This window comes from Tyto alba, unplaced genomic scaffold, assembly GCF_018691265.1.
Source record: "Tyto alba isolate M040663 unplaced genomic scaffold, T.alba_DEE_v4.0 Super-Scaffold_20000042, whole genome shotgun sequence".
Taxonomy (NCBI): Eukaryota; Metazoa; Chordata; class Aves; order Strigiformes; family Tytonidae; genus Tyto; species Tyto alba.
The window spans coordinates 230,914-254,104 of record NW_024881293.1 but is presented as its reverse complement, the minus strand read 5'-3'; the positions used below and the strand labels follow the sequence as shown (position 1 = coordinate 254,104).

General features: G+C 48.9%; 1 protein-coding gene across 6 annotated transcripts in view; it reads left to right on the top strand.

The window, feature by feature from the left end:
* Nucleotides 1-23,191, top strand: part of EPHB2 (EPH receptor B2) — a 135,509-nt gene that overhangs the window by 80,042 nt on the left and 32,276 nt on the right. For 5 of the 6 annotated variants that reach the window (XM_032997257.2, XM_032997254.2, XM_032997256.2 and 2 more), the window contains exon 6: nt 20,780-20,904. In XM_032997257.2, coding sequence (XP_032853148.2) covers nt 20,780-20,904 — 125 coding nt within the window. Of the gene's footprint in view, nt 1-20,779; nt 20,905-21,516; nt 21,817-23,191 lie in introns of those variants that run through there. The other variant, XM_032997258.2, reaches the window with a different exon arrangement.

Below are 23,191 nucleotides of genomic sequence, written 5' to 3'. Positions count from 1 at the left end.
ACAGCTCCTGTCACAGTCTCCTGGTGTCTCAGCACCCCTCTCTGGCACTGGGCACATGACTGTTCCCGAAGTTCTTGCCTCGGAGCATCGTTGCACACACATGTTGCAGACACAGCAGCAGCACTCACTGCTGCTGGCAGCCTTACTGCAGCCTCTGCTACTGCTCCTGGTTCCTGAGGAGGGAAGGTAAGATTAGCTCTAGCATTTTGCCACAAGCTGCAATCTCTGCTCTGACTGCAGAGAAAGCCAGGACAGTCCGTGAAAGCAAAGGAAAGCTGCACAGAAAAGGTGCTGGGAGATGGATGTATGGGATGAGTATCTGGAAAGCTGCTCCAGGTGCTGTGCTGCTGCAGAATCACCTTGGTGAAGAAAACCAAGCAGCAGAGCTGGAAGGGTTTCATTTGGGGTCTCCAGCTCTGTGCTGATCTGGGGCTTTGCCTCGCTCCCCCTTTGCAGGGTGGTTTTGCTGGGGGAAGGGACGTGTCTGGGTGGCTGGTAGTGCTGCTCCTGGGAGATTCAGCAGCAGCCCCAGGCAGCAGCTGTGCTAGTGGCAGGATGCCCCTCAGAGTTCCTGGTCAGGGGCTGCTCCCCCCAGCCCACCTGGAAGCCATCTGGAGCTGGAGCACAGACTGGGGCTGGGTTTTTGCTTAATCTGGTTGCATGGTGGAAGCATGCCAATGAGATACAAGCATGCATGGGAGCAAGCAAATTTCTGTGGTCCCTCTGAGCACTGCACCAAGTGTGTGTGTGTATGGGGAGAGTGAACATGCCCCAGGCTGTCCTGGACTCTACATGACCTTCAAGACTGAATTTGGCAGTCGTGTGTGGTTGCACTTCCACTGAATTGCCTGGAGAGTGTGGTGTACGCTGGCTGCAGGGGACCAGAGGTGTTTGGTCTGGGGTAAAGCAGCAGTGGTGCAGGTGGGCATCACTTGGTTGGGCCGAGAACACCAAGACAGGTAACCTGCAAAAACGTCTTGGTCACACACGGACCGGCAGAGTGACCTCTGATCTTAAGTTAACATGAGAACCGCAGGGTCACAGTGTTCTCAATACAGTATCAGAAGCCCTGAAGGCAGGTTTAGCATAGCCTTGAACCGCAGTTTGACTGAGAACAGGAACATGTCCGCACACGATGAGGAGAGAGGGACTGGTCTGGGACGGTGACCCATTGCAGCTTCCTTTACAGAGGTGACTGATGGAGATGGGGTGGGTGCAATGCTACCTGGAGCTGGGAATGAGCTCTGCACACCCCCAGCATGGTCCCGTGCTATAGAGGAGTTATTTAATGCTCAGATTTTGCAGTTTGCGGTTATATGGTGTACTTGTTACCTTCATATACTGCCTGTGGCTACTTTCACTTTAGCAAAACCAGAAAGCTGAGTTGCAGGTGAATCCTTTTCAGTCCCCTGGATCCTCCTACTTGTGTTTTCCTTGTTTGACACTCCTTTATTATCACGACTCACACTTCTCAGCCTGTGTGATGTCTCTCTTAATGTATCTATTCATTAGCACTAAACAGTAACTGTCTGCTTGCTAATTCTCTGTAATTAGAGGCTCTGAATTCTTCTGCTTACACTGGGCACCGCCTGGCAGGCTTGATGTAGATCATTAGCAGTTGGTAACAGAAGCTGCAGACACAAAGGCAGGGCTGGGACAGGAGAATGGGGGGTGTTGTGGAGAGCGGAAAGCATGCAGAGGGAGGGGAGGAATGGGCCTGTGGAAGCAGCAGTTACAGCCTCCTTCTGCCTTTGCTCTGGGTTGAGCAACCAGCTGGGGCTCCATCTCAGGCAGAGCAGAGGACCAAGCACCTGATGGGGTTGTGCTCCTGCCACAGCTGGATGATGGCCTCCCTGCAAAGTGCCCACTACGCTGGCCTTCAGGGACCTCCCAGCCCCAAAGGAAGCAAGGCTCAATCACCCTGGTTCGTGCAAGGATAAATGGACTATTGTTGGAGGACCCCATGTGCTTGATGGTTTCGGGACTGAGGACAGATGCCATGTTACCAGCAGCATCTTTAATGTTTAGGTAAAATTAAATTCTTCAGCATCCCAGGAAAAAGCTGCTGTGAGAGAGTAAGAAAACCATCCCTTTAGAGCAGCCAGAAGTCAGGTACTGAGTATGGCCAGAGGAGTGGCGCTGTGGGGTGTGATGGTCATCCAAAAAGGGAAATGAGATCAAAGAAGGTGACATTCACCTTCTTGTTCTCTCAGAGAAAGATGGTCGTGGTCATTACTGTTGTACCCCTCTCTGATGAGGTCTGGATTTCACTAACATTGGCCTTTACAGCAACATAACTTACTTTGTTGTTGTGTTGTGGTAGTAGGACATTTCTCCTCATGTAGACACAGGCAGTGAGTGGCTTCTCAAGGTAAAATAAGAGGTAATTAGACCAAACTGAATCATACTCTCTTGCTATAACGTGGCTTTCCAGAATGTGGATCTTCCCACAGCTCTTTTTGAACTAGATATTGTACCCAGTAGGAGCGCTACTACAGATAAACTACTTTCCTCACTAGTCTCACTGTTCCCTTTACATATCCAAGTGTGAAGTGCTACCTCACTCAGCTATATGAGTGGCTCTTACTTCTGTGGTGGCTTCTGTCTTGGTCCCTTCAGATGCTGCTTCCCCTGATGCAGTCTCCCATTCTGCAAGCAAGACCTGTATTTTGATTTCCAGACCCAAGCATAACCTTATAATCATTTTCATGGTCTCAGCCATCAAACCACGATCATTGCTCTGCACGGAAGTTGTCATTCTCAACACTTGCCATTTTGGACACTTTATGAATGATTTGCCAGCAATGTTTTTATATTGTCTCCCAGATCTCTTAATAATTTTAAGGAGACATGCTTCCTCTACTGTGCTGGACACAGCGTGAGTCCCCATTGAGTGCCAGCTTTGTTTAAAACTAGTTTCACGTGTTGCTGGTGATGCTGATGCTCAGCCCAGTGTCTCATACACTTTAAGTCTGTGCACTCTGCTGAACTCCTGAGTGCAGGAAAAAGAATCAAGACAGTTTGACAAGAGCTACTTCCACGAAGTCATGCAGCTGTGCCTAATTTGGGCCATAGGATCCCATCAGGCTTTGTGGAAGGGACATCTGGGGTCTCTGGTTCACCCTCCTGTTTGCAGTGGGACTAATACCAATAGTGGATCTGCTGTGGCTTTTTTTCTAGCTGAGTCTTGGAAAACTCCACCTCTACTAACCTGTCCCAGGACTATGTCACCCTCCTGGGAAAGATACTTTTCATAATTTCCAGCCTGATTTGTGGCTTTTACCCCTTGTTGCATCACCTACCACTCCTGGGAAGAGTGAGTTTCCACCTTCTTTTAACAGAGCTCTGAGCAGTTGTAGCTGCAATTAAATTCACCCTTAATGTCTTCATTAGCAGGCTCAGCCATCCCAGCTCTCTCCATGTCTCATAAGCCCTGTGCCCCAGGCTGCCTCAGTCACCCTTGGCTGGATCCTCTGCAGTTCCTCCTGGGCCCATGGCCTTGTAATCTGCATTGGCCAAGTTGATGTTGGCCTTAGACTACCCAGCTTTCCCTTTTCATTTCACCGTAACATTGTCATCATTTCAGTCCCACCATCAAAATGATCAGCAGTCCAGAGAGCATGGTGCAGAGAGGAGCCCCGAGGGACAGGTCACCTCTCTTCTTATGAGAAGGTTGGTCAAAGAGAGTGGCCAGTGCCAGCCCATGCTCAGAGGCAGTTTCTTGGAGTGTCCTAAAAAGGCTAAAGGTGTTTAATCTCCAGAAGAACAGCTTTTATTAGAACAGGAGGTATGATGCTTCCCTTTTCAAAATATAGAAAATTGAAAAAGACCAGGTCCAGCAGAACAGAAATAAAAAGAGCTTGGAATAAACATCCCCTTCCAGAAAACTCTACATGATCCCCACTGCCTTCCTGGGAAATATCTTCTGTCACCTCTGAGGCCAGGCTGTGTCTTCTCTCTGCTCTTCTTGTCAGGCTTCTTCTTGACCTCCAGCTCCACTCTGTACAAGTCCCAGCACACCCTCCACTTGCCTGCCTATCACACCCTGCAGCTGTGACACCTCTCCCCCAAATCTCAGCAGCTCTCCAAAGAGGGAGATCCAGGACTTGTGTCTGACACAGCCAGTCCTGTCTTAAGGGACCATGATGTGGCCAAAGAAAACAAGGCCATCACACAGAGACCAGGTGCCACCAAAGGCCTTTTCTCAACCATGCCAGAACAAAAGATCTGTGCCAAGAGGGTGGTTGAGAGCCATGCCAGCATCCCAAGAGGGATGGCACAGGAGGGAAGCCAGGAGTCAAGGAGCTGAGTGTGGCCCAGAGCTCAGGGTAATGACACTTGATTAATTGAAAACCACGCCAGGCGTCAGCCCTCCCGCTGGTGACAACAAACAGCCCCTGCTTGCTAATTTGTGACCATTCTTTGGGTAGGATCAGGAAGGGTGGGGAGTGTTGGTGCTGCGGGGATTTGCAGGATCCATCCTCACCACGGCCAGGCTGAGTGTCCTGGGAAAGTTGCAGAGAGAGAGGTCTCCTTGGGCTGGGGTAACTTAAATAGCGCATTGGAAGAGCACCTCTTGATAAGAGACTGTGACTTCTGTGATCTGAGAAGGGAGGAGAAGGCCCTGGGCTCTGGAGTATCCAGAGACAAATTCAAGACCTTCCAGTGATGGAGGAAAGAGAATGTCCAGATTTTGGGGAATCTGTCCCTTTTGTGAGCGACTCTTGTGTCATATGGGATAAGAAGGGAGGATTAACTCTGATGTCGGAGGCTCTTGGCTGCAAACAGAGCCAAAAAGAGCCATGAACAGCTAATACAGTGTGAAAACCGATACACTTTCCTGATAAACCCATCAGGAGCAGCATCTGCAGTGGTGGAGTTTACTGGCAAAATTTCTCCCTCTCTATGTATCCAGATAACTTGTTATGATTATTTGCATTATTATTCTGGGTGGCCTTTTACGGCAGTATGTTGTGACATGGGTCCTTTGGCTGGGGAGACGTGCAGCTCGCACCTGTGCGCCCGGTTCATGCCAGACATCATTAGGCTTTGACTTTCTGCTTCACAGTGGCTGTCACAGACCAGGCACTTGCATCCTAGCCAGGCAGTGTCTTTTGGACAGGTCTGTCCTGACAAAACTCAGAGATGCCTGTGAGCTCAAGGACAGCTGAATGTTTCAGTGGTCCAAAGCAAGCATGTGGACCATAGCTCTGCTCTTCTGTGAATGTCCTGTGAGCGGTCTGAGTCCAGTCTGGTCCTTACACAAAGGCTGGGGCATTAAACCATGAATGGTGAAGCACAGGTGAGACACATTCTCAGAAGCGCAAAGCACAAGAAGGGAAGATTTTTCCCTCAGCTTCAACCAAAAAAATGCCTTGCAGCTACACTCCATGAACTTTACTGCCCAATACACCAGGGAGCATGGAGGGGTCAGAGGAGGCGGGGCGAGGAGAGAGAGGAGTGGAGCCAGGGTAACAGACACGGTGAATATATAAAGTTGCTAGGAACTAGCACTTATCAAGAGCCAACCAGGTTGTTGTTTGCTTGTCACATTAGTTATGCTGCAGATTAGAGAGAGAGGAGAACTGTATGGCCTGGGACATGTGGGCTTTCACTTTTATTTTCTCACTTTCGTTTTGCATATCAGAAGATCTGGCTGGCTTCCTCCTTCAGAGGGATGCACAGCAGTGGCCTGCGTTCCTCTGGACTGAAGCAGGGAGTCATGGCATCTCCAGTTCTCTCTCATGCTGCTCCCAGCCTTGCCCTGAAATGGCTGCAGTTGGGAATTACTTATCTGTGAAACAACAACGTGGGAAAGTGTATGCAGAAATCACCTCAAAGAGTTGGAATGAGCTTTCCAGAACTTAAAAGCTATGAGTGTCTACTTCTTATTGCCTTCCAGTATAAAAATGAAAGGCAGGAGATTATAGCATCCCAGCATCTCAGATCTGCCATCCAACCTCCCGCCTATGGCAGGACTGCTGCCAGCGCTACATCAGAGCAGCTGTGGCTTTGGGTAGACAATTATTGGTAACCCACAAAGACGGAGATCTCCTCATGTTTCCAGGGACTTATCCCAGAGCTGCACCACCCCGCTGGTGGGAGAACTTTTCCCAATGTCCAATCCGAACCTCCCAAGCTATGATTTACAGCCATTGCTCTTTGTTATACCAAGATTCAGTGGTTCAAGCCAAGAGATGGTTTAGATCAGCCTCCATATCACTTATCCTTACCTCGCACAAAGCTTGGGTGGAGCTTTGTACAGTCATTATGTGCACACCTGGTTACCCACATTCAAGAGAGCTGTACTGTGATGGTAGCAGGTAGAGAGAAAGGCTGATAAAGTGAGCAGGACACAGGAGAGCCCATGATACAAAGAAGGAACCAGAAAAGGCACTGTGTTTTCATCCTTGGTGAAGGGGATTTATTTGCTGCCTGTAATGACAGGCTGGAGGGACACCAGAAAGGACAAAATGATATTAAAGCAGAAGCACAAGGGTGAGTGATACAGAGTGGCTGGTGATAGTGTTTAGGTGGAAAATCAGAAATTCTCTGAGCTGTGGCGCCATCTCCCACATGGAAAAGCCGGGGCTGAAGCCTGTTTGCCTGTGTGACAGAGCAAGCAGAAGCGTGTCTGCTGAGCTACTGTAGGACTGAGGTCCCTTAAATCCCAGGTTTCTTCTTTTGGGAACTTCACTGGATGTGTTTCTGTGACAATTTGGCCTGCTCTGAAGCTCCACAACATCCTGAAACCTCGGCATCCGCATGGCTGCTTCTCTTATCCAGCAGTAACAGCCAGACCTTACTATGGACATACATAACCATCCTGACTCTGCAGCCCTTTTTCTCTCCCTCTTCTCTTTCCTTCATCCCCAGCTCCTACTTTCACCCTGACTGCCTTGTACACAGGGCTGTTGCCACCAAAATCTGATGTGTCTTGACATTTGCTGCCCTCCTCCTCTTGTTTGGTGGCCCAGCCTGTTGCCTTTGCTGCATCCTCCCAGCTTGCAGCAGCCGGTGGTGAGTGCCCAGGAGGGACCCTGCCATAACCAAGTCCCTTCTCCTCTGCCCACTGGAGACCATCTGCAGCCAGGGCTCCGAAGTGGTAGGAGCTTTGCCAGCTGCTGGCTCTTCAGAACTCCTCTTTCCCACTCCTGCAGTGGGCAGCTGGGGGATGTTGGCAGAGCAGGGTGTGGGCTGCACTGCTAGAGCTTTCCCAGCAGATGTTCTTCTCCACCTGCTACCAGCTCTGTGGGCTCCTTCGCCTGCTGACTCCCAGGCTTCCCCGTTGCATAAATTACTCCATGAGTTTGAGGATCATTTTCCCCACACCTGCCTTGGGCTTCAGAAACCTGTTCCAAAGCATCTGGAGCTGACTTTGGGCAGAAAACAAAAGCCCGTCCATGGTGGTTAGTATGGAAAATCCTTTCTGGTGAACCAGTGCCTCCCCCTGCCCCCACAACGTGCCACCGTCCCTGCTGCATGCAAGTGCTGGGAGCTGACAGAGTGGCTCAGGAGCTCACCTTTTGCTTATGTGTTCAGGATCAGTGATTCATCTTTACTGCTGCACTTGGCAAACACAGCCCGCAGTGCTGATTGCCTTGCTTGTGCATGAGGTGCTGAGTGCCAGCACCCGGGCAGGTGAGGATGCTGGAGGCAGGTAGGCAAGGCCACAGACACATGGGAGGCCAGTTTCAGGGTCACAGTGCTTGAACAGCTAAGCACACCACCGAGGTGGTGATGCTGCTCAGTGGTGCATTTATGTGGACCACAATAGACGGTTGTAACAAATCGGGTTAATGCAGCCAACTGACTGGTTTTCCCTTGGTCCATCTCAGAGTTCCTGTGATTTACTAGTCCCCTCTATCTCTGTGTAAAATACAGAGTCTGTATTCTGTCTGACTCAGTTCAGTCAGGAAGATCCTCACTGTGCCTGTCTCACCGCAGCCGGGTCCATTTTAATCACTGCCACTGGCAAGTGTGCAGGAGGCTGCTGCATGGGTAAGGTTGGGCAGGAAATGGTCTTTCCAAGAAAAAACTCTGCTTTTTCCAAAATTTCTCCATACACAGAGGGAGGCCAGCCTAGCGGAGTCTACCATGAAAGAGCAAGGGAACAAATTCATTCTCAAATTAGCAAGACTCAGTGTGTCCAAGGGGATGCCCTACGGCAGGTGTCATTCTCTCAAGAAATATTTCTCTGGTCTAAGTTTACTGTGTTTGAAATTTCAAAATCAGCATGTTCCTTAGAACAGTTTTGGTTGCAATTACTTGGCACTTTCTGGGAAAGTACCATTTTATTGAAAATCTGAGGGAGGCAAGTTGGAGGGACAGAGGGCTGACTCCTGCCATCATTCCCGTGTTCCACCAGCCTTTTGCTGATGACATCGCCTTGATCTGGAGCAGATGAGGTTTCCATGTGGAGAGGGAGGTGGGAAGTAGGGACAACCTTGGTGCTGAGCAACCCCAAACCCGCTCCAGTGGGCTGCACGACAGGATACTGGGATCCTCTAAAGCACCTTCTCTCAGGGCTGAGAACAAAGTCTTGCCCTCATTTGCAGACAGGATAGCAGCACGTGAATGAAGGCTGGAAACTCAATTAAACAAAGAGCGTAAAGACAGCCAGAAGCCTTCGTTTGCCTGGGCCAAGTCACAGAGCTTGTGACATTAGGAACTGCTTTAAAGGTTGTAATATACACCAGTCTTTGTTGATTCAAATGGATCCAGAGCCAGGACAAGCTTTGGACTGCATTGTCATGTTTTTAAGATTTTCCTGCATTTGTAGTTACGAACTCAAGGGGCTGGAGGCTGTGTCCACTGGGAAACTTTCCAGACACTCAGCACATACAAACAACATGGGTACCAGCCTGATGGAGCCACCTTGCCAGGATCCTTGGAAATAAAACCTCACAGGCTGTGAAATACACTTCTTCTAGAGCTCTAGCAAGTCTGGTAAACATCCCAGACTTGAGGCTTTTGCTGCTTTGAGGGTGAATGTTGTTTATTAAAGAGCCTTAGTGCTGTCATCTGTGTGACACTGTGTTCCTTTCCTCAGCTTCTGCTGGAGGTAATTGATTTCAAAAGTATGTGGCTCCTGAGCATGCCATCGCAGGGGAGGACACTGGGAAGGAAACTGGGTGGACAAATATTTTAATAGTCCAAGTAATAGTGAACCGTTTCAGAAGGAGGGAGTCACACATGGAGACATGCTGGTGGATGGACTTCTGGAGGTCTCCAGCCCAACCTCCCATGGAGAGCAGGGTCATCAGGGTTACCATTCAGGGAAGTTTAGGAAAAGGTTCCCTGCCTCCCTTCCTCATCCAGGTATTCCTTACTGTGGTGCCTTCAGTGTTCATGTTGGAGGAAGGCATCCCAAATGCAAACCTGTTCTCCAAGAGTCCCCATGGCGTGAAAGCCTACAATGCTTAAATGGCAGGAGAGAGCTTTACCTGGAAAAGTGAAAAAATAACAAGTTTTTAACCAAATAAGTCAGTTTGCAGTTACTTACCTAGATGCATTTGGACTCAGCTAAGTAAGAGCATGAAGAACTGGGGCCTTGAGGTCAGTGATGGGACCTGAACTGGGGACAGCTGGGCCATTGCACAGTGACAGTGACCTGCTGCAGATCATGTGGGACTGGGATGCTTTGGGGCGAGGAGGGAGGGTTGATTTGGACTAAGCATCCCTTGGGTGAGATACGTGGTACAAGACATCCAGGTCTGCGGGGAAGTGCAGAGTGAGTTGTGCTGGCTTTCCATGCTGTCCATGCTTGGGAAACAGAGGGCACCTAAGCCCTGTGTGCCTGTCGCATCTGCCTGCAGCCCAGCACAGAGGCCCTGTGTGCTCCTGCCATTCCAAACACTATTTTTTGGGTGCTCCTGGGGCCTGGATCCCAACCTAGATGTCTCCAGACCCTGTGGCTTAAAGGTCAGGGAAGCCCATGCTCCATGACACATCACGGCACTGTCCACACTGCCGCACAGTGTCACCCTTCAGTCTCACCAGAGTAAGCTGCTGGTGCTGTGCAGGGCTTGAAGTGCAGAAGGAGCTCTGAGATCTCCTGGGAGCCCTGTACTGAGGAATTCCCCACTCTGGTCTCACAGGAGATCCTGTTCCCCCATGCAGTTTTCTTGTTTTGGAGCTACCTGGATCACCCAGTGAGGCAGAGTCCCTGGGTAAATACAATAGGAGAGGAGCCTGTCCACTTACTCCAAGGTTTTCTAAGTCTCTCCCTTTGCCATGTTTGCAGGGCAGTTGCAGGCATCCACTGCCAGATGATCTGCTGGCAACTTTCTCCCCATCTCCCCATTTACTGCCCCGTCCCATGGCCTCTGGACTAGCTGGTGCCTTGCAGCATCATGGTGCATTTCCCTGCCACTCTGTCTTCAGCTGAGGGTCATGCAGTTAATCCCGACCCCAGATCACAGCCAATTCTACATGTGGGTAATTGAAAATGCCAGAATTCCCTGCTGACCCTCCTATAATAAAAGCAGTTCCCGCCGTCCGGTAACCTGACACTCCAGGGACCAAGATCTGTCAGGAGGGCTCTGAGGAGATGCTGGAAAACTCCCAGCTGTTCACCTCTTTTTTTTTTTTTTTTTTTCCCCCTGAGTAATTTCAAAATGTTGCTGGGGAGAGGCCATGGGCTGGGTTGGTTTTGCTCTCTCTCTGTCATGAGTGTTTTCCAGAGCAAATGTTGACTCTGTCTGACATGACATGGGTTAGTGGTATTAAAGTGATCAGAGATAGGGGTTTTGCTGCCTGAAACCTGACTCCTCCAGCTAAGTCAGCAGAGTAATGGAGGCACTTTGATTATACGGGGATCTCAGCAGCACTGACACACTGGCAGACAAGGAGTGAAAGGCTGAGCCCTGCAGGACTGGCAGGTGAAGGACGTGGGGGGCTAGCTGCAAAATGAGGGGCAGATTGCAATTGGTAGCACCTCACATGGGTAAAAGATCATGAAAGAGAAGTTGCAAAAAGATCCTGGTGTCCTCCAGCAGGCAGTCCAGAGGCTGGAGCCACACAGTCCTACTAAACCCTCCTTCAAACAGCCAGGGAGTGATGCAGAAGATGCCTGGGGAGTCCGAGACCCTGGGCTGTTCCCTACAGTGTTGCTCTGTTTGGTGGCAGAGTCTTGTCCAATTTTATTCCTTTTACAGAAGCAGTCCAGCTTCCCAGCCCATGCAGTGTGACCTTCCACGGCTTCACACCAGCACCAAGGCTCTAGAGGCTCTGAAGTGGCCCTGCAGTGCTGTGGGCATTATCTGGTGTGTAGCTGGAGGTGGGCTTGTTTCACAGCATCACATCACAGGGAGTCAGACCTACTAAAAACCAGTGGCAGCAGCCCCTGGCAGGTGTGGTGGCCTAAGAACCAGGACCTGATACAGAAAATTGGCCTCTGCTATCAAAGGCTATTACAAATGGGATGCTTGTAGCCCTGATGGGTCCCTTTGGACCCAGCATGCACAAGAGACCAAACTGTGTCACAGGGTGTGAGGTGATGTTGCTCTGTGTTTACAAGAAAGATGCCTGCTTGTTCTCCTATTAAGTGAGCCCTGATACACTTTCATGTCTTTATACTTGGTCTCTGTGTATGGAAAAGGTAGATGTGGGATAGGAGGGCGGTCACCTTAGGATACTGAAAAAGCAGGGCTGGGAGAAAGGTAACAGGTCCCAAGTGGAAGCTCTTGCTGTCTGAATAAAAGAAGAAGGTGCCCCAGCAGATGTCCTGAGAACTCCTGGTCTTGTTCTGCCAGATTGAAAAAAACTGGTGTTGTGGGGATAAGTTGGGGAGGGAAACACATGAGCTTCCTAAGAATGCTTCTAAACAGTACAAGTCAGAGACATAAAGCCAGGGAGGAAAATGGGCCTATTTATTTCTTGTTCACCCAATACAATTCTTCATTGTGTGATGCTCCCCTGCTGCTTTTTGTCAGTTTTATCATAATGAATTGCCCTAAGCTTTACATAGCAGTTTCCCCAATTACACTAATTTCAGATGCATCTAGGATCTCTCACCCCCACTCCCAGCAGGACACGGGGTGGGGGTTATAGGAAATGCAGAAACAGCCTGGGTCCCAAGGCGTTTGGTCTGACCGTGTCAGCAGGGAGGTGCAAGGAGTGAAGGAACCAGCAGTTATCTCCTCCACTATGATGTGGGGCATAGTTAAAAAAAAAACAGTGAAGGTGCACAATGGAGAGGGAAGAGCAGCTCTGCACAAGCTGTCTGAGGACTGGGTGGAGTCGGAGAAGTGTCATGTTGGATGCACTCAGAGGAATATCAAACCTCAGTGAGGAGGTGGATGCTCTCTGTAGTTAATAGAGATGGTTGCTGGCTACTGGATTAGTTTTTAGATTTATATTTGAAAAGAAGGTTAATAAAAATTGGAAAAGGTTCAGAAGAGAGTCATCAGATTGATATGTGGGCTGATAAATCTGTGAAGCACTCAAGAAACACAGTCTACTTAGATTACAGAAAAGAAGATGAAAATATTTTCATGATATTTCTTTTTTTTTTTTTTCACAAGGACAAAATTCTGTTTCTAGACTCCTCCTTAATTTAGCTAGCAAAACCAGAAATGTTCCAGAAGTTGGAAGCTGAATAGTCCATAAATTTCAACCTGAAAATAATATGTACATTTTAGAACAGAGCAAGTAACCATGCGTAAAACCTCCCAAGAGGGACATCATAATTTGAAGTCCTCCAAAAAACTGGGATGTCTGTCTATAACATATGCAGAGGGTCAACCACAAGCATTTCAGCTGTATTTAACTCACTGCCTGGGTTCTGTTGACAGTCTTGTGCAAATGTTCAGACCTGGGTGTTGTGGTAGCTTTTCCCAATTTTCTGCAAAATTGACATGTTCTTGTGCTGTCTCATCAGGCTGCCCTGGGTTTTGCAATTGTCATGACCTTCTTTAGGGTATTGCTGTGATTAGAAAGTGCCTATTTCCCCTGGAAAACTCCTATTTTTTTTCCTTCTTGTCTTCTTCCTTTTCTTTCTCGCCCGTAGTCTTTTTTATAATTTTCAGCAGGCAACCCAAAAAGAAGTAACTATTTGGTATGGAAGTAAAATACTGGCTATAGCAAGCCTTAGGCTTAACAGTGCTACCAACATGTCCCTTTGTCCGTACCTGAGATCAAGCAAATCATTAGTTAAAACATCCAGAGCCTCTTGCAGAGGAATCAGTTAAGCTGCCTCTGCTGTGATGGATCTGTGCCTCATGGGGTTTCAGTTTCTGTTAGAAGAGACTTCTTAAGTAGCCCTTGAGGCTGGTGGGCATGGAGCTCTCTGGTTCCTTGCCCATAGAGGTATTAACCTGCATGTCAGAGCATCCTCACAGAGCAGCTCCATCAGAGGGAAGCCTGGAGATGCTTTCAGGCAAGGATGTAAACCTGTGAAGAGAGATTCACAGTCACAAGTAGGTTAAAATAGAATCCCTTTCCTGAACAAATCATAATTTCTTAATTATCTGGAAGTATATTCTGAGCTATGAGAAGCTGCCACCTCTTGTCCTCAGGAGTAGCTGCCCTACCTCCATCTGCCCCGCTGCACTCCTGGTGAAGAGCTGCAAGAGGCTTTGCCCCATTCACCATTCTCAGAGGCTGCACAGGGTTTTTTTCCCAGTTCACACATCCATCAAGAGTAACTGCAGGTCAGAAAACAGAGCCAAAGCACCGTCATGCACTCCAGATGCTATTCTGTAAGACAGGGAGGCTGTTAGGGATCTTTATCAAAAGCTGGAGTGATTTCAGTTTCATAATCAGAACCCAGCCCAAAAGTTTTTGTCTCTTTTCTTCTCGGTGTGTTTGGTTTTTGTTTATTTGTTTGTTTGTTTTATTTAGAAGACATACTTTTTAAAATGCTGAATGTGCCTCAGCTAGAGTGACTGGGAGACAGGACATGGTGGGTCTCGTTTACAGTAATGTGGCAGAGAAAGATTCCCTTTATGGCCACAGATTGTCATTTTATTTCTGTAACTAATAAAAAAAAGACTAAAAGGTACTAATACAGAGTCTGATAACTAGGGAGGCCCCAACCTTGGAGGTTTAAAGATTCAGCTAACAAAGCTCCACCCTCCCCGATATGGTGCTGGGATTATTGTGCAGCAGACGTGTTGGACCAGAGACTCCAGGGGTCTCATCCCACCAGCACTTCTGGGGTTTGGTGCTATTGGGAACTGAAGGGTACAGTGGGAGAAGAGGGCTCAGTCCACAGGCAAATGTTTCCCCCATCAGCCTTCACAGCTCCACTCTGTGCTCGGTGTGGAGGTGCCTGAGCCTCTTGGGTCATTATTTTACCCAATATGGACCCTAGAAAAGAATAGAATAGAATAGAATAGAATAGAATAGAACTATTTCAGTTGGAAAGGACAATGATTATCTAGTCCAGCTGCTTCAGCTAGACATGAATAATGCACCTAAGCTGATTATCTAGGCCAGAAACACTGACCTGGGAGAGGCTGGAGCACCATGGTGCCTGCGTTATGTCTGTCTTGCTGGTAGACTTAGTCTACAACACAACTCTGGTACAAAACACAGCCAGAAGAGGACAGGATGCCTTTCCTCACCTATTACCTTTTGCTAGATTAGAGCATTTGTTCAGGATATCTCTCACACCCACCTTGCCACTGGCAAGACTGACCTTGGGGTATGTGTGTAGCGCTGTCCTCTGTGCTGTTGAATCTGCTGCACTGCTTCTGGGAAAGCTAAATACTCAATGGGCTGAATAGCCTTGTGGCTCTGGTGCTTCTCTTGCCAAACCCTGATGCGACTTTATGTTTCTGCCCCAGTAAGTGAATTTTACTGGGAGACAGTCACTCAAGCAGGACAGAAGATCCCAATCTTTCCATGAATGCGCCTGAATAAGCTGTGTGGTGAGATTTAAGACTTTTTGCCTGGACATGTCCACCTTGTGGCATTGATCCGGCATGGTTTGTGAGGACACTGCTGTTTTAGCTGTCATTGCAGCCTTGGCAAAACTCAGTGGTTTTACCTGTGTGTCCTTTGAGGAGGTCATGGGTATGTGTTTCTCCTGGCAGGAACTGAGAATGGGGTACATCTTGAGCTCTGTCCTTCCCAAGTGTTTCCAGTAGCTGAGCTCAGGAAGCTATTTTCACCCTGTGTGGGATGCAGAAAATCCAGACAAGAAGAGCTGTTGACACCCCCAGAGATTTATCCGGCAGAGCTGTCCCCAAGCCAGGGAAGTCTGCTCGGCTCCTGGTGGGTTAAGGTAAATTGCCAAATCCCCAAGCCCCAGCCTAGACAAGAGCCTGTCTGTGATCAGTGTTGCTTGGCTGTGTGTAGGCTTGGCGTGGTGACTGAGGAAGCATCGCTCGCATCCCTCCCATTATGCCCCAGAGAGGTTATCACATGTGAGATGTTGGCTGCCCCTCCTCCCTGTGTGTTGCAGATTTTATTTCAGCAGGGGACAGGTCATCTGCCTTCTTACATTAGTGGATTTTCATTAAGCTTGTTTTACACTCCAGTGGTGGTTTTGGCTTGGTTTATTTCTCCAGCAATTTGGAGAAGCCACAGGGCTCCACTAAGAGGAATCTGAAGAATCTAAGGCTATCCCAGATAAAGAGGATATAGAAAAGTGCCTTTCAAGGAGTCAGAACGATTGATTTTGCCTCCGAGTGACATTGGGTCTCAAAGGTTTCAGGCAAGAAAAGTAAGTTTCCATCCACTGTGGAAATGAAGCTGTCTTTATTTTTTGCACTGTTGCTGCACACATAGACCTGGAGACACCATCAAGATAAATCTGCCTCTGCTTACACATTCATGGGAGTGACATCTCAAAGTGTTAGTGTCTCTGAGAGCTGGGATGCTCCAAATCTGATCTTTATGTGTCACAGGGCAGGTCCGTTTTCCACCATCCATTTTCCCCAAGCACAGTAATTCAAACACCTTCCATGAAAAAGGGACAACGAGCTGAGCTAACAACTGAGGGTGTGTCTTTGGCACTGGGCAATTTGTGTCATTGGGCAATTTAGTGACAACTTCCAAACTGGAAATTGAGCAGTGGTCCCTAAAGCTCTGTTTCTTTTGTCACAAGGGAACAAAGAGGAGTCGGGGTTGGTAGGACAAGGTGATGGATCCCACAGGGCCAGGTTAAATGCTGCCAGCAAACCTTTGGTGTTATCAGCCCAGCTATACTCTGGCCGGTCCTCAAAGAGCTTGGCATACAGAAGGCTGGAAGAACAAAGACTTTTTATTTATTTATTTATTTTGGTCCTTTTTGCAGTTTGTTAAATCTTTGCTTTGAAATACTCAGAAACCCAATGGAGAGAACCTATGTATAGTTTTTTTCAGAAACAATAGTTCAGGAAAGTCAACTTAGATGTTTTGAGACTTTTACCATCTTTACACAGCTGAGTTCATCATGTGTCAGAAAGTGTGTATCTCTCACAGTCTTTTCTGTTGTATTTGTCACTTCACCATGTCCTGTTGCAGAAAAGCCCTTTCTATCTCGTAGTTCAGGATGGACACAAACTGCTTGATGCTTCTGTCAGAGCTGAAGCATACCTTGTGATTAGATTATCACTAGGTAGCACTATCCCGTATTGGAAGATCTTTGTGTTCACTTTAACTACTTTCATCTTCTTTTTTAGCTATTATATTACATGCATTAAATACTGCTGGGGGACCAAACTCCTTAGTAGAGTCTCTGCCTCTGAAGGTGCTCAGTAAAATTAGATAAGACAGGCAGAGAGTGAAAATGAGACAGGGTGGCTAGCCTCATTTTCCACATAGAAAATGGCAGTGCAGAGGGATAATGGGGATTTGTACAAGGTCTCCCATGTGGTCTTGGGGGCAGAGCAGAGAACTGCAACCATGACCTTCCAGCCTTGGAAGTGATGAAGAGTCAGAAACTCATGGGTCTTCACTAGCTTTGCAGCTGACTGTGAAGGAACCTTTTGCTCCAGGGGATGAGAGCTGCCAGATACCAGATGCCTGAGCGTTTGTGCCACTATCTGGCTAGAAGCTTTTCCCTCTGACTAGACTTCAGAAAGTCACTCTGAGGTCTGACTGGTTCCACTAAACTGCTTTCAAACTCAGACATTGACCCCAGCCCATCCTTTATTCACAGAATGGGGAGCCTCTCTCTGCACAAGCTGTTGCCCTCACCTGTGGTGAAGATGTGTGATGAAGACCATGTCTTGTAGCACTGCAGCATGTTGTGCTCTATTAGCAAGAGCACAGGCAAAAAATTGAGGAGTGTGATTGTTCCCATCTGCTTGGCACTCACGAGGCCACATCTAGGGTACTGTGTCCACTTTGGGGCTCCCCAGTACTGCAGAGACATCAACAAACTGGTGCAGGTCCATCAAGAGGATCACTAGGATGGACCAGGGCTGGAGCACAAGACATGAGGATAGCTGAGAGAGCTAGGTTTGACCAGCCTGGACAGGAGGAGGCTAAGGGGCATCTAGCTACAGTTTTCCACTTCAAAAGGGGGTTTAAAGAGAAGACAGAGGTAGTCCCTTCCCAGAGGTGCACAGTGAGAGGACAGTAGTAATAGCCACAATGTGCAATGAGGGAAGTTCTGATGGGATGTGAAGAAAATCATCTTCCCCACAGGAGTGAGGCAGCAGGGGACTGGTGCTCTGGGAGCCTGTGAGATCCCTATCCCCGAACATATTCAGATCTCAATTGGATGTGGTCCCGATCAAAGTGATCTGACTTTGAAATTGCTCTGCAAGCTGGTTTGGACTAGAAACCTCCAGAGGTCACTCCTGACCTAAAGCTTTCTATGATTTTATTATTGTACATTTCCCTGATGTCTGTGATAACAAGAGCAGTTACAGAGAAGGTACAGTGGTGGAGGTTCCTGCCTATCCAGAGACACTCCTTTGCCCCAGGTGTAGGAAAAGCGCTGAAGTTGCTGTAGTCATTCACCTCACCTGCCTCCTCCCCAACATGCAGCGCATTTATCTCATTAAGGCTCCATAGATGAGCCCCACCTCATCCACTTGGTTCTTTTTTCTGAACCAGCCAAGGGCAGGTTCACCAAGTATACAGTTGCCTGCGCTGTGACTGGTCATGCATGATTCATACATGTATGGAAGTGGGAGAAAATCATCCCAGGGACCTCACTCCTACACCTGGAGGGACCTGGAGCTGAGGAGCTTCTCCAGCTGCATGGTCAGCCATTGAACCTGTGTCTAAATCGTGGGATGTTACCACATCCCAGTTTTGTGGTGGGACAGGTCTGGGTGTGTGCAGCCTCTGTCCTGGAATGGCCTGTACGAGTGTGGGATCGGTTCCCAGAGCATGTACAGTTCAGATGTGCCAGAGACCACAGGCTGTGTGCTCACACAGCCTCAATCCCTGCTGCGGGGCAATCTGTAGCTTGGTCACAACTTCCTTCCAAGGCATTTCTCCACAGAAAGAGAAATGTTTGTCTTGGAGGTTGCAGATATCATATGAAATGTCTGTTAACAAAGAAGCAGCAATCTCTGGCAAGAGCTGACAGGCTCCAGAAATGTTACCTGTGCTTTATCTTAACACCGGCATGAGAAACTAAACCCATGCATTTGTAAATATGGGCCTGAAGTGGTGAGACTGGGACATTAAGGCAGGAGGGAAGCAATGCTGTATGCCACAGAGCAAGGGAAGGTCTGAGATGATGAGAGTTTTGAACTGGTGCATAATAAGTCTCAGCTTAGCCAGAAATGGATGGAGGGACTGGTGTTGGGAAGGAGGTGAGGCTTTGGTGTCAGAATCTGTTAGAATCATAGAATGGTTTTGGTTGGAAGGGACCTTTAAAAATCATCTAGACCAACCCCCCTGCTGTGGACAGGGACATCTTACACTAGATCAGGTTGCTCCAAGTCCTGTCTAACCTGACCTTGAACATTTCCAATGATGGAAGTTTTCTGTCCTTGTGCAGTTTTAGTTAAGTGCAGGACAAAACCAGAGGTAGCCAACACTTTGCTGAGGCTGACCTGCATTGTGCCTTCCTTCACGGGTGGGGAAACCCAGAGAGATGAAGGGAAATGGGGCATCAGTGTAGTGGCAGGTTTCGCTTTGCCCACACCTGGCCTCTATTCCCCTTGGCACACAGGCGTTGGACATCCTGGGAGCTACAGTGCTACAGAAAAAGTAGTTAACAGGCAAAAATGGTAGATCAAAACGATGGCTTTTTCGGGTATACTTTGAGAGGTGTTTCTCAGCTGCAATTCATTACAGCGATGTGTAAGAACATGCTGCAGCCACGCTGGTCCAAGTAGCGCAGTCCTACCACTGCTGTGTCTGCATTCCTCAGCTGGCACAGTTTCTGTCACTGCTCATGATGCCATGGGAAACCAGACTGGGGATGGCTGAGAGGTGCTTTGCATTGTGTGCCGCTCCTCCAAGCTGTTTCTCAGAGCTGTCAGGTGAGTTGTTCTTCCATGAAATATTGAAAGGGTTGGACCTGGTAAAAGCCCTTCTGAGTTCAAGCCTCTCTGCATCCATTTGTAACCAGGCCTGTCATGCAAGTGATGGGGAAGCTTTCTTGCTACCGCTTTCCAGTCCTCACCCACCCCCGAGGCTTCCCTTCTGCCCTGAAGCTGCCAAAGCAGTGAGTCTGCGCTGGCAGGAGTGCCAGAGCTGATGCTCTGCTGAAGTTAGCACTCTCCAAGGCTGGTCTGGTGCTGGGTGAGGTCTGGGATGGCCTCCGGACTGTTGTCCATGGAGACTGTGTTGGCAGTGCTGTGTTGGCAGAGTGTGGGCAAGGACGTGTGCTCAGCTCACTAGTCCGAGATGCAGAGAAGTGGGGGCAGCACGGGCACCTGTGTGTGCTAGCCCCTCCAGCAAGGGTGGCAGGCTGTAGGCTGATACCTGCAATGCTATGGCATCTCTGCTATCAATACTTGAGCCAACAAGATTAAAAGCAGTCCGGGCTGCTTGCTCACCTGCCCCAGTGCACAGCAAGCAGGATCAGAGCTGGTCAGAGTTTCCCAAGGAAGTGGCAGCTCCATGCTACGGTCCCTGCCCCATGGGCTTGTTAGCACAGGTCCCTGGAAGACAGTTTTCCCACAGCATGGCACCAGCTGAGACTGCACTGTTTCTACCTGGCCATGTGTCAAGCCACGTAGGCGTCGCAGGGCAGTGCAAAGGGTGGGCAGCTGGCTGGATTGTCTGAGGAGCAGCTGGAAGGTCCCACTGTGCTCCGTGGGACAAGTGGCATCTGTGGGTGTGCTATTTCCAGGGCACTCTGACGAGGCAGGAGACTCACCATTGTCAGCATGTCAGGTCAGGTTTGCGTTGCGTGCTCAGGCTGCTGTATGCACCTCCCTGGATTGGTATGTGCAACTTGCAAGCCCAGCACACCAAGGCGGAGAGGAGCTGCTTGCTTCCTGCGTCTGCCTATGCCTTATAAAGCTTCTCTATGCAAATGTCAAAGTACAAAACCCCCTACTTCCCCGTGGCAAGTAGGGAGGATTCATGTTGCTGGTCTGGTAGTGCTTTTTCCAAGGGAACAAGGCTGTGTTTGCTCTAACTCTGGGTTCGTTTTGCCTGGGAATGGTCTGTTTTTCTGCCCAAGATGCTGCCCCATATGGCTTCTAATTACAAACTCTTAGTGAGCAATGGAAACATTTTGTTCTCCCCTAACTGCTCTGTACAAACAGCAAAAGCCAGAATCTCCTGACCACTGAACAGCTCTGCCACTGCTGGAAGCAAATTCAGTAACTCCAGATAGAGTAATACACCTGACTGCCTCCGGTCAGGGGATGTGGGTCCTGCCCGTGCAGGCATGTGACTGAGGCCTCTCTCTTGCTCTTTCTTCTAGCTCCTTCAGCTGTGTCCATCATGCACCAGGTCAGCCGCACCGTGGACAGCATTACCCTCTCATGGTCTCAGCCTGACCAACCCAACGGAGTCATCCTTGATTATGAGCTGCAATATTATGAGAAGGTACTACGGGACCTTGGCAGGGTTCAGCCGCAGGTTTTGGGGAGATGAGGTGGTGCAAAGCTTTGTGGAAGGGCGTAACAGCAGCTACAGCCGTTGATTGATCAATAGGTTACTTCTCTTGCAGTGGTTGGCTGTGTGGGTGGTAGTGACTGTCAACCCTCTGGAGTCCAGCAGTGGTTCCAGTCACCCTGAGTAGACACTGCAAGTGTGCAAAATCTGCTGGGCTTTCTGGAGGAGCTTATTCCTTCACCTCTCCAGCACTTGTGACAGGTGGGGACCCGTTGCAGGGAGGGCTGGGTAGCCAGGGTCTGGGGTCTAATTTTTCCCTTTCCCCTATTGGGGCGTTAGTGGGGAATGGGGATGGCAGGGAGCATCTACTCCCAGTCTGGACCACACTAATTGAATGTCCAGTCTCTGAGATTTTGTGTAATGCTGTCTGTCAGTGCATTTATACCAAAGGTGAGTTTGGCATCTGTGTGCAGCAGCCTGAACCAGGGTGTTGTACCCAGGGAGAAGCTGTCCCATACTCCCATGGAGGGTACATACTGCACTACAGAGTTGGAGGAGGCTGATGTGAAGGTCTTCCGCAACTCTGGCTCTTTCATTCCTCAGGAACATGCCCCTTCCACCTCCTGCCTGCCCAGGGGAGCAGAAGGACTGCAAGCCAGGGCTGTGCCAGGGTGTTCATCCCATGGGGCTGGAATTGTGTGGCTGCTGAGAGACCTGAAGACAATGTTGATGTTGGTCCCAGGACCTGCCAAGCTCTGCTTGGCTTGTGAACTTCATCTGTGCTACCCAGGGGAGGTGGGGAGCAGGAGATTTCTCCTTCCAGAATCTGTTCCCTTACACAACAGCATATAAACTATATGTTAAAAATTGCAAACTAACTAATTAAAGAGCTTTATGATTAAATGGAACTGAAAATATTTTTCCCAGCAGTTGCCAGAAGAAATGATTAATACCCCCCACTGCCTGCCTATGACCTATTTTCTCATCACCAAGAGCCAGAGGGAGAATGGGGAGGGGGGAGCTTCTCTGTAAGCTGTTAAATAGGTCCTGACCTATATTGCATAAATCACAGCCATTTATTTGACCCTTGGAAAAGATCCCAGAATACATGGCAAGATGAATGAGTAGGTAACAAGACAGATCTGGAAAGCAAGAGGGGCCTTTCCCTGGGGACCCTCGACATAGAGACAGAAGATCTCAGGGAGTTCATTCTCCTCCTCTTACTTTCTCTTAATCTCTCCCCCTCTTTCTTTCTTCCCACTTCCCTCTGTTTTCTGGGGGAGGCTGTAAAGAAATGGAATTTTTGTCTAAAGGGGAAGCTGCTGTTCGTGGCTGGTCTTCACAGCCAACCGCAAGGTGGGCATCTGCTTGCCCCATTGTCAGACCTTAGGACGCAGAGTGTCCCTGATCATGGGGACAAGCAGCCCAAGCCATGCTCAGACATTGCTTTTTATGGCAGCAGGATCTCAGGTGGAGCATTAGTCCTGACAGAGTGGACAATGCAAGTGGCCCCACATGCTGATGCTGAGGCACTGTCTGTCCTGATATTACATAGAATCATGGAATGGTTTGGGTTGCAATGGACTTTTAAAGGTCATCTAGTCTGACCCCCCTGCAATGAGCAGGGACGTCTTCAACTTGATCAGGTTGCTCAGAGCCCCATCCAGCCTGACCTTGAATGTTTCCAGGGAGGGAGGATCCACCACCTCTCTGGGCAACCTGTACCAGTGTTTCACCACTCTCATCATAAAGAATTTCTTCCTTATTTCTAGTCGGAATCTACCCTCCTTTAGTTAAAACCATTATGCCTTATTCTATCCCCACCCCCCTGATCAAGAGTCCCTCCCCACCTTTCCTGTAGCCCCCTTTAAGTACTGGCAGGCCGCTCTAAGGTCTCCCCAGAGCCTTCTCTTCTCCAGGCTGAGCAACCCCAACTCTCTCAGCCTTTCCTCATAGGAGAGCTGTCTCATCCCTCTGATTATTTTTGTGGCCTCCTCTGGACCCACTCCAACAGGTCTTTCCTGTGCTTAGAACCCCAGAGCTGGATGCAGTACTCCTGGTGGGGTCTCACTGGAGCAGAGCAGAGGGGCAGAATAATTTGAATCTCTTGGTATATGTTTTTGCTGGTGCTTTGGTTGAAGAAGACAGACGTGTTTTTATCTCCTCCCCAACCAAAGATGTATGTCATTCTCAGAAGGGGATCATTGGGCCAAAGCTTAATCCCACAGCAAGCAAACTTCAGAGGATTTGGAAACAGGTTAAAAAATAACCAAGAGCT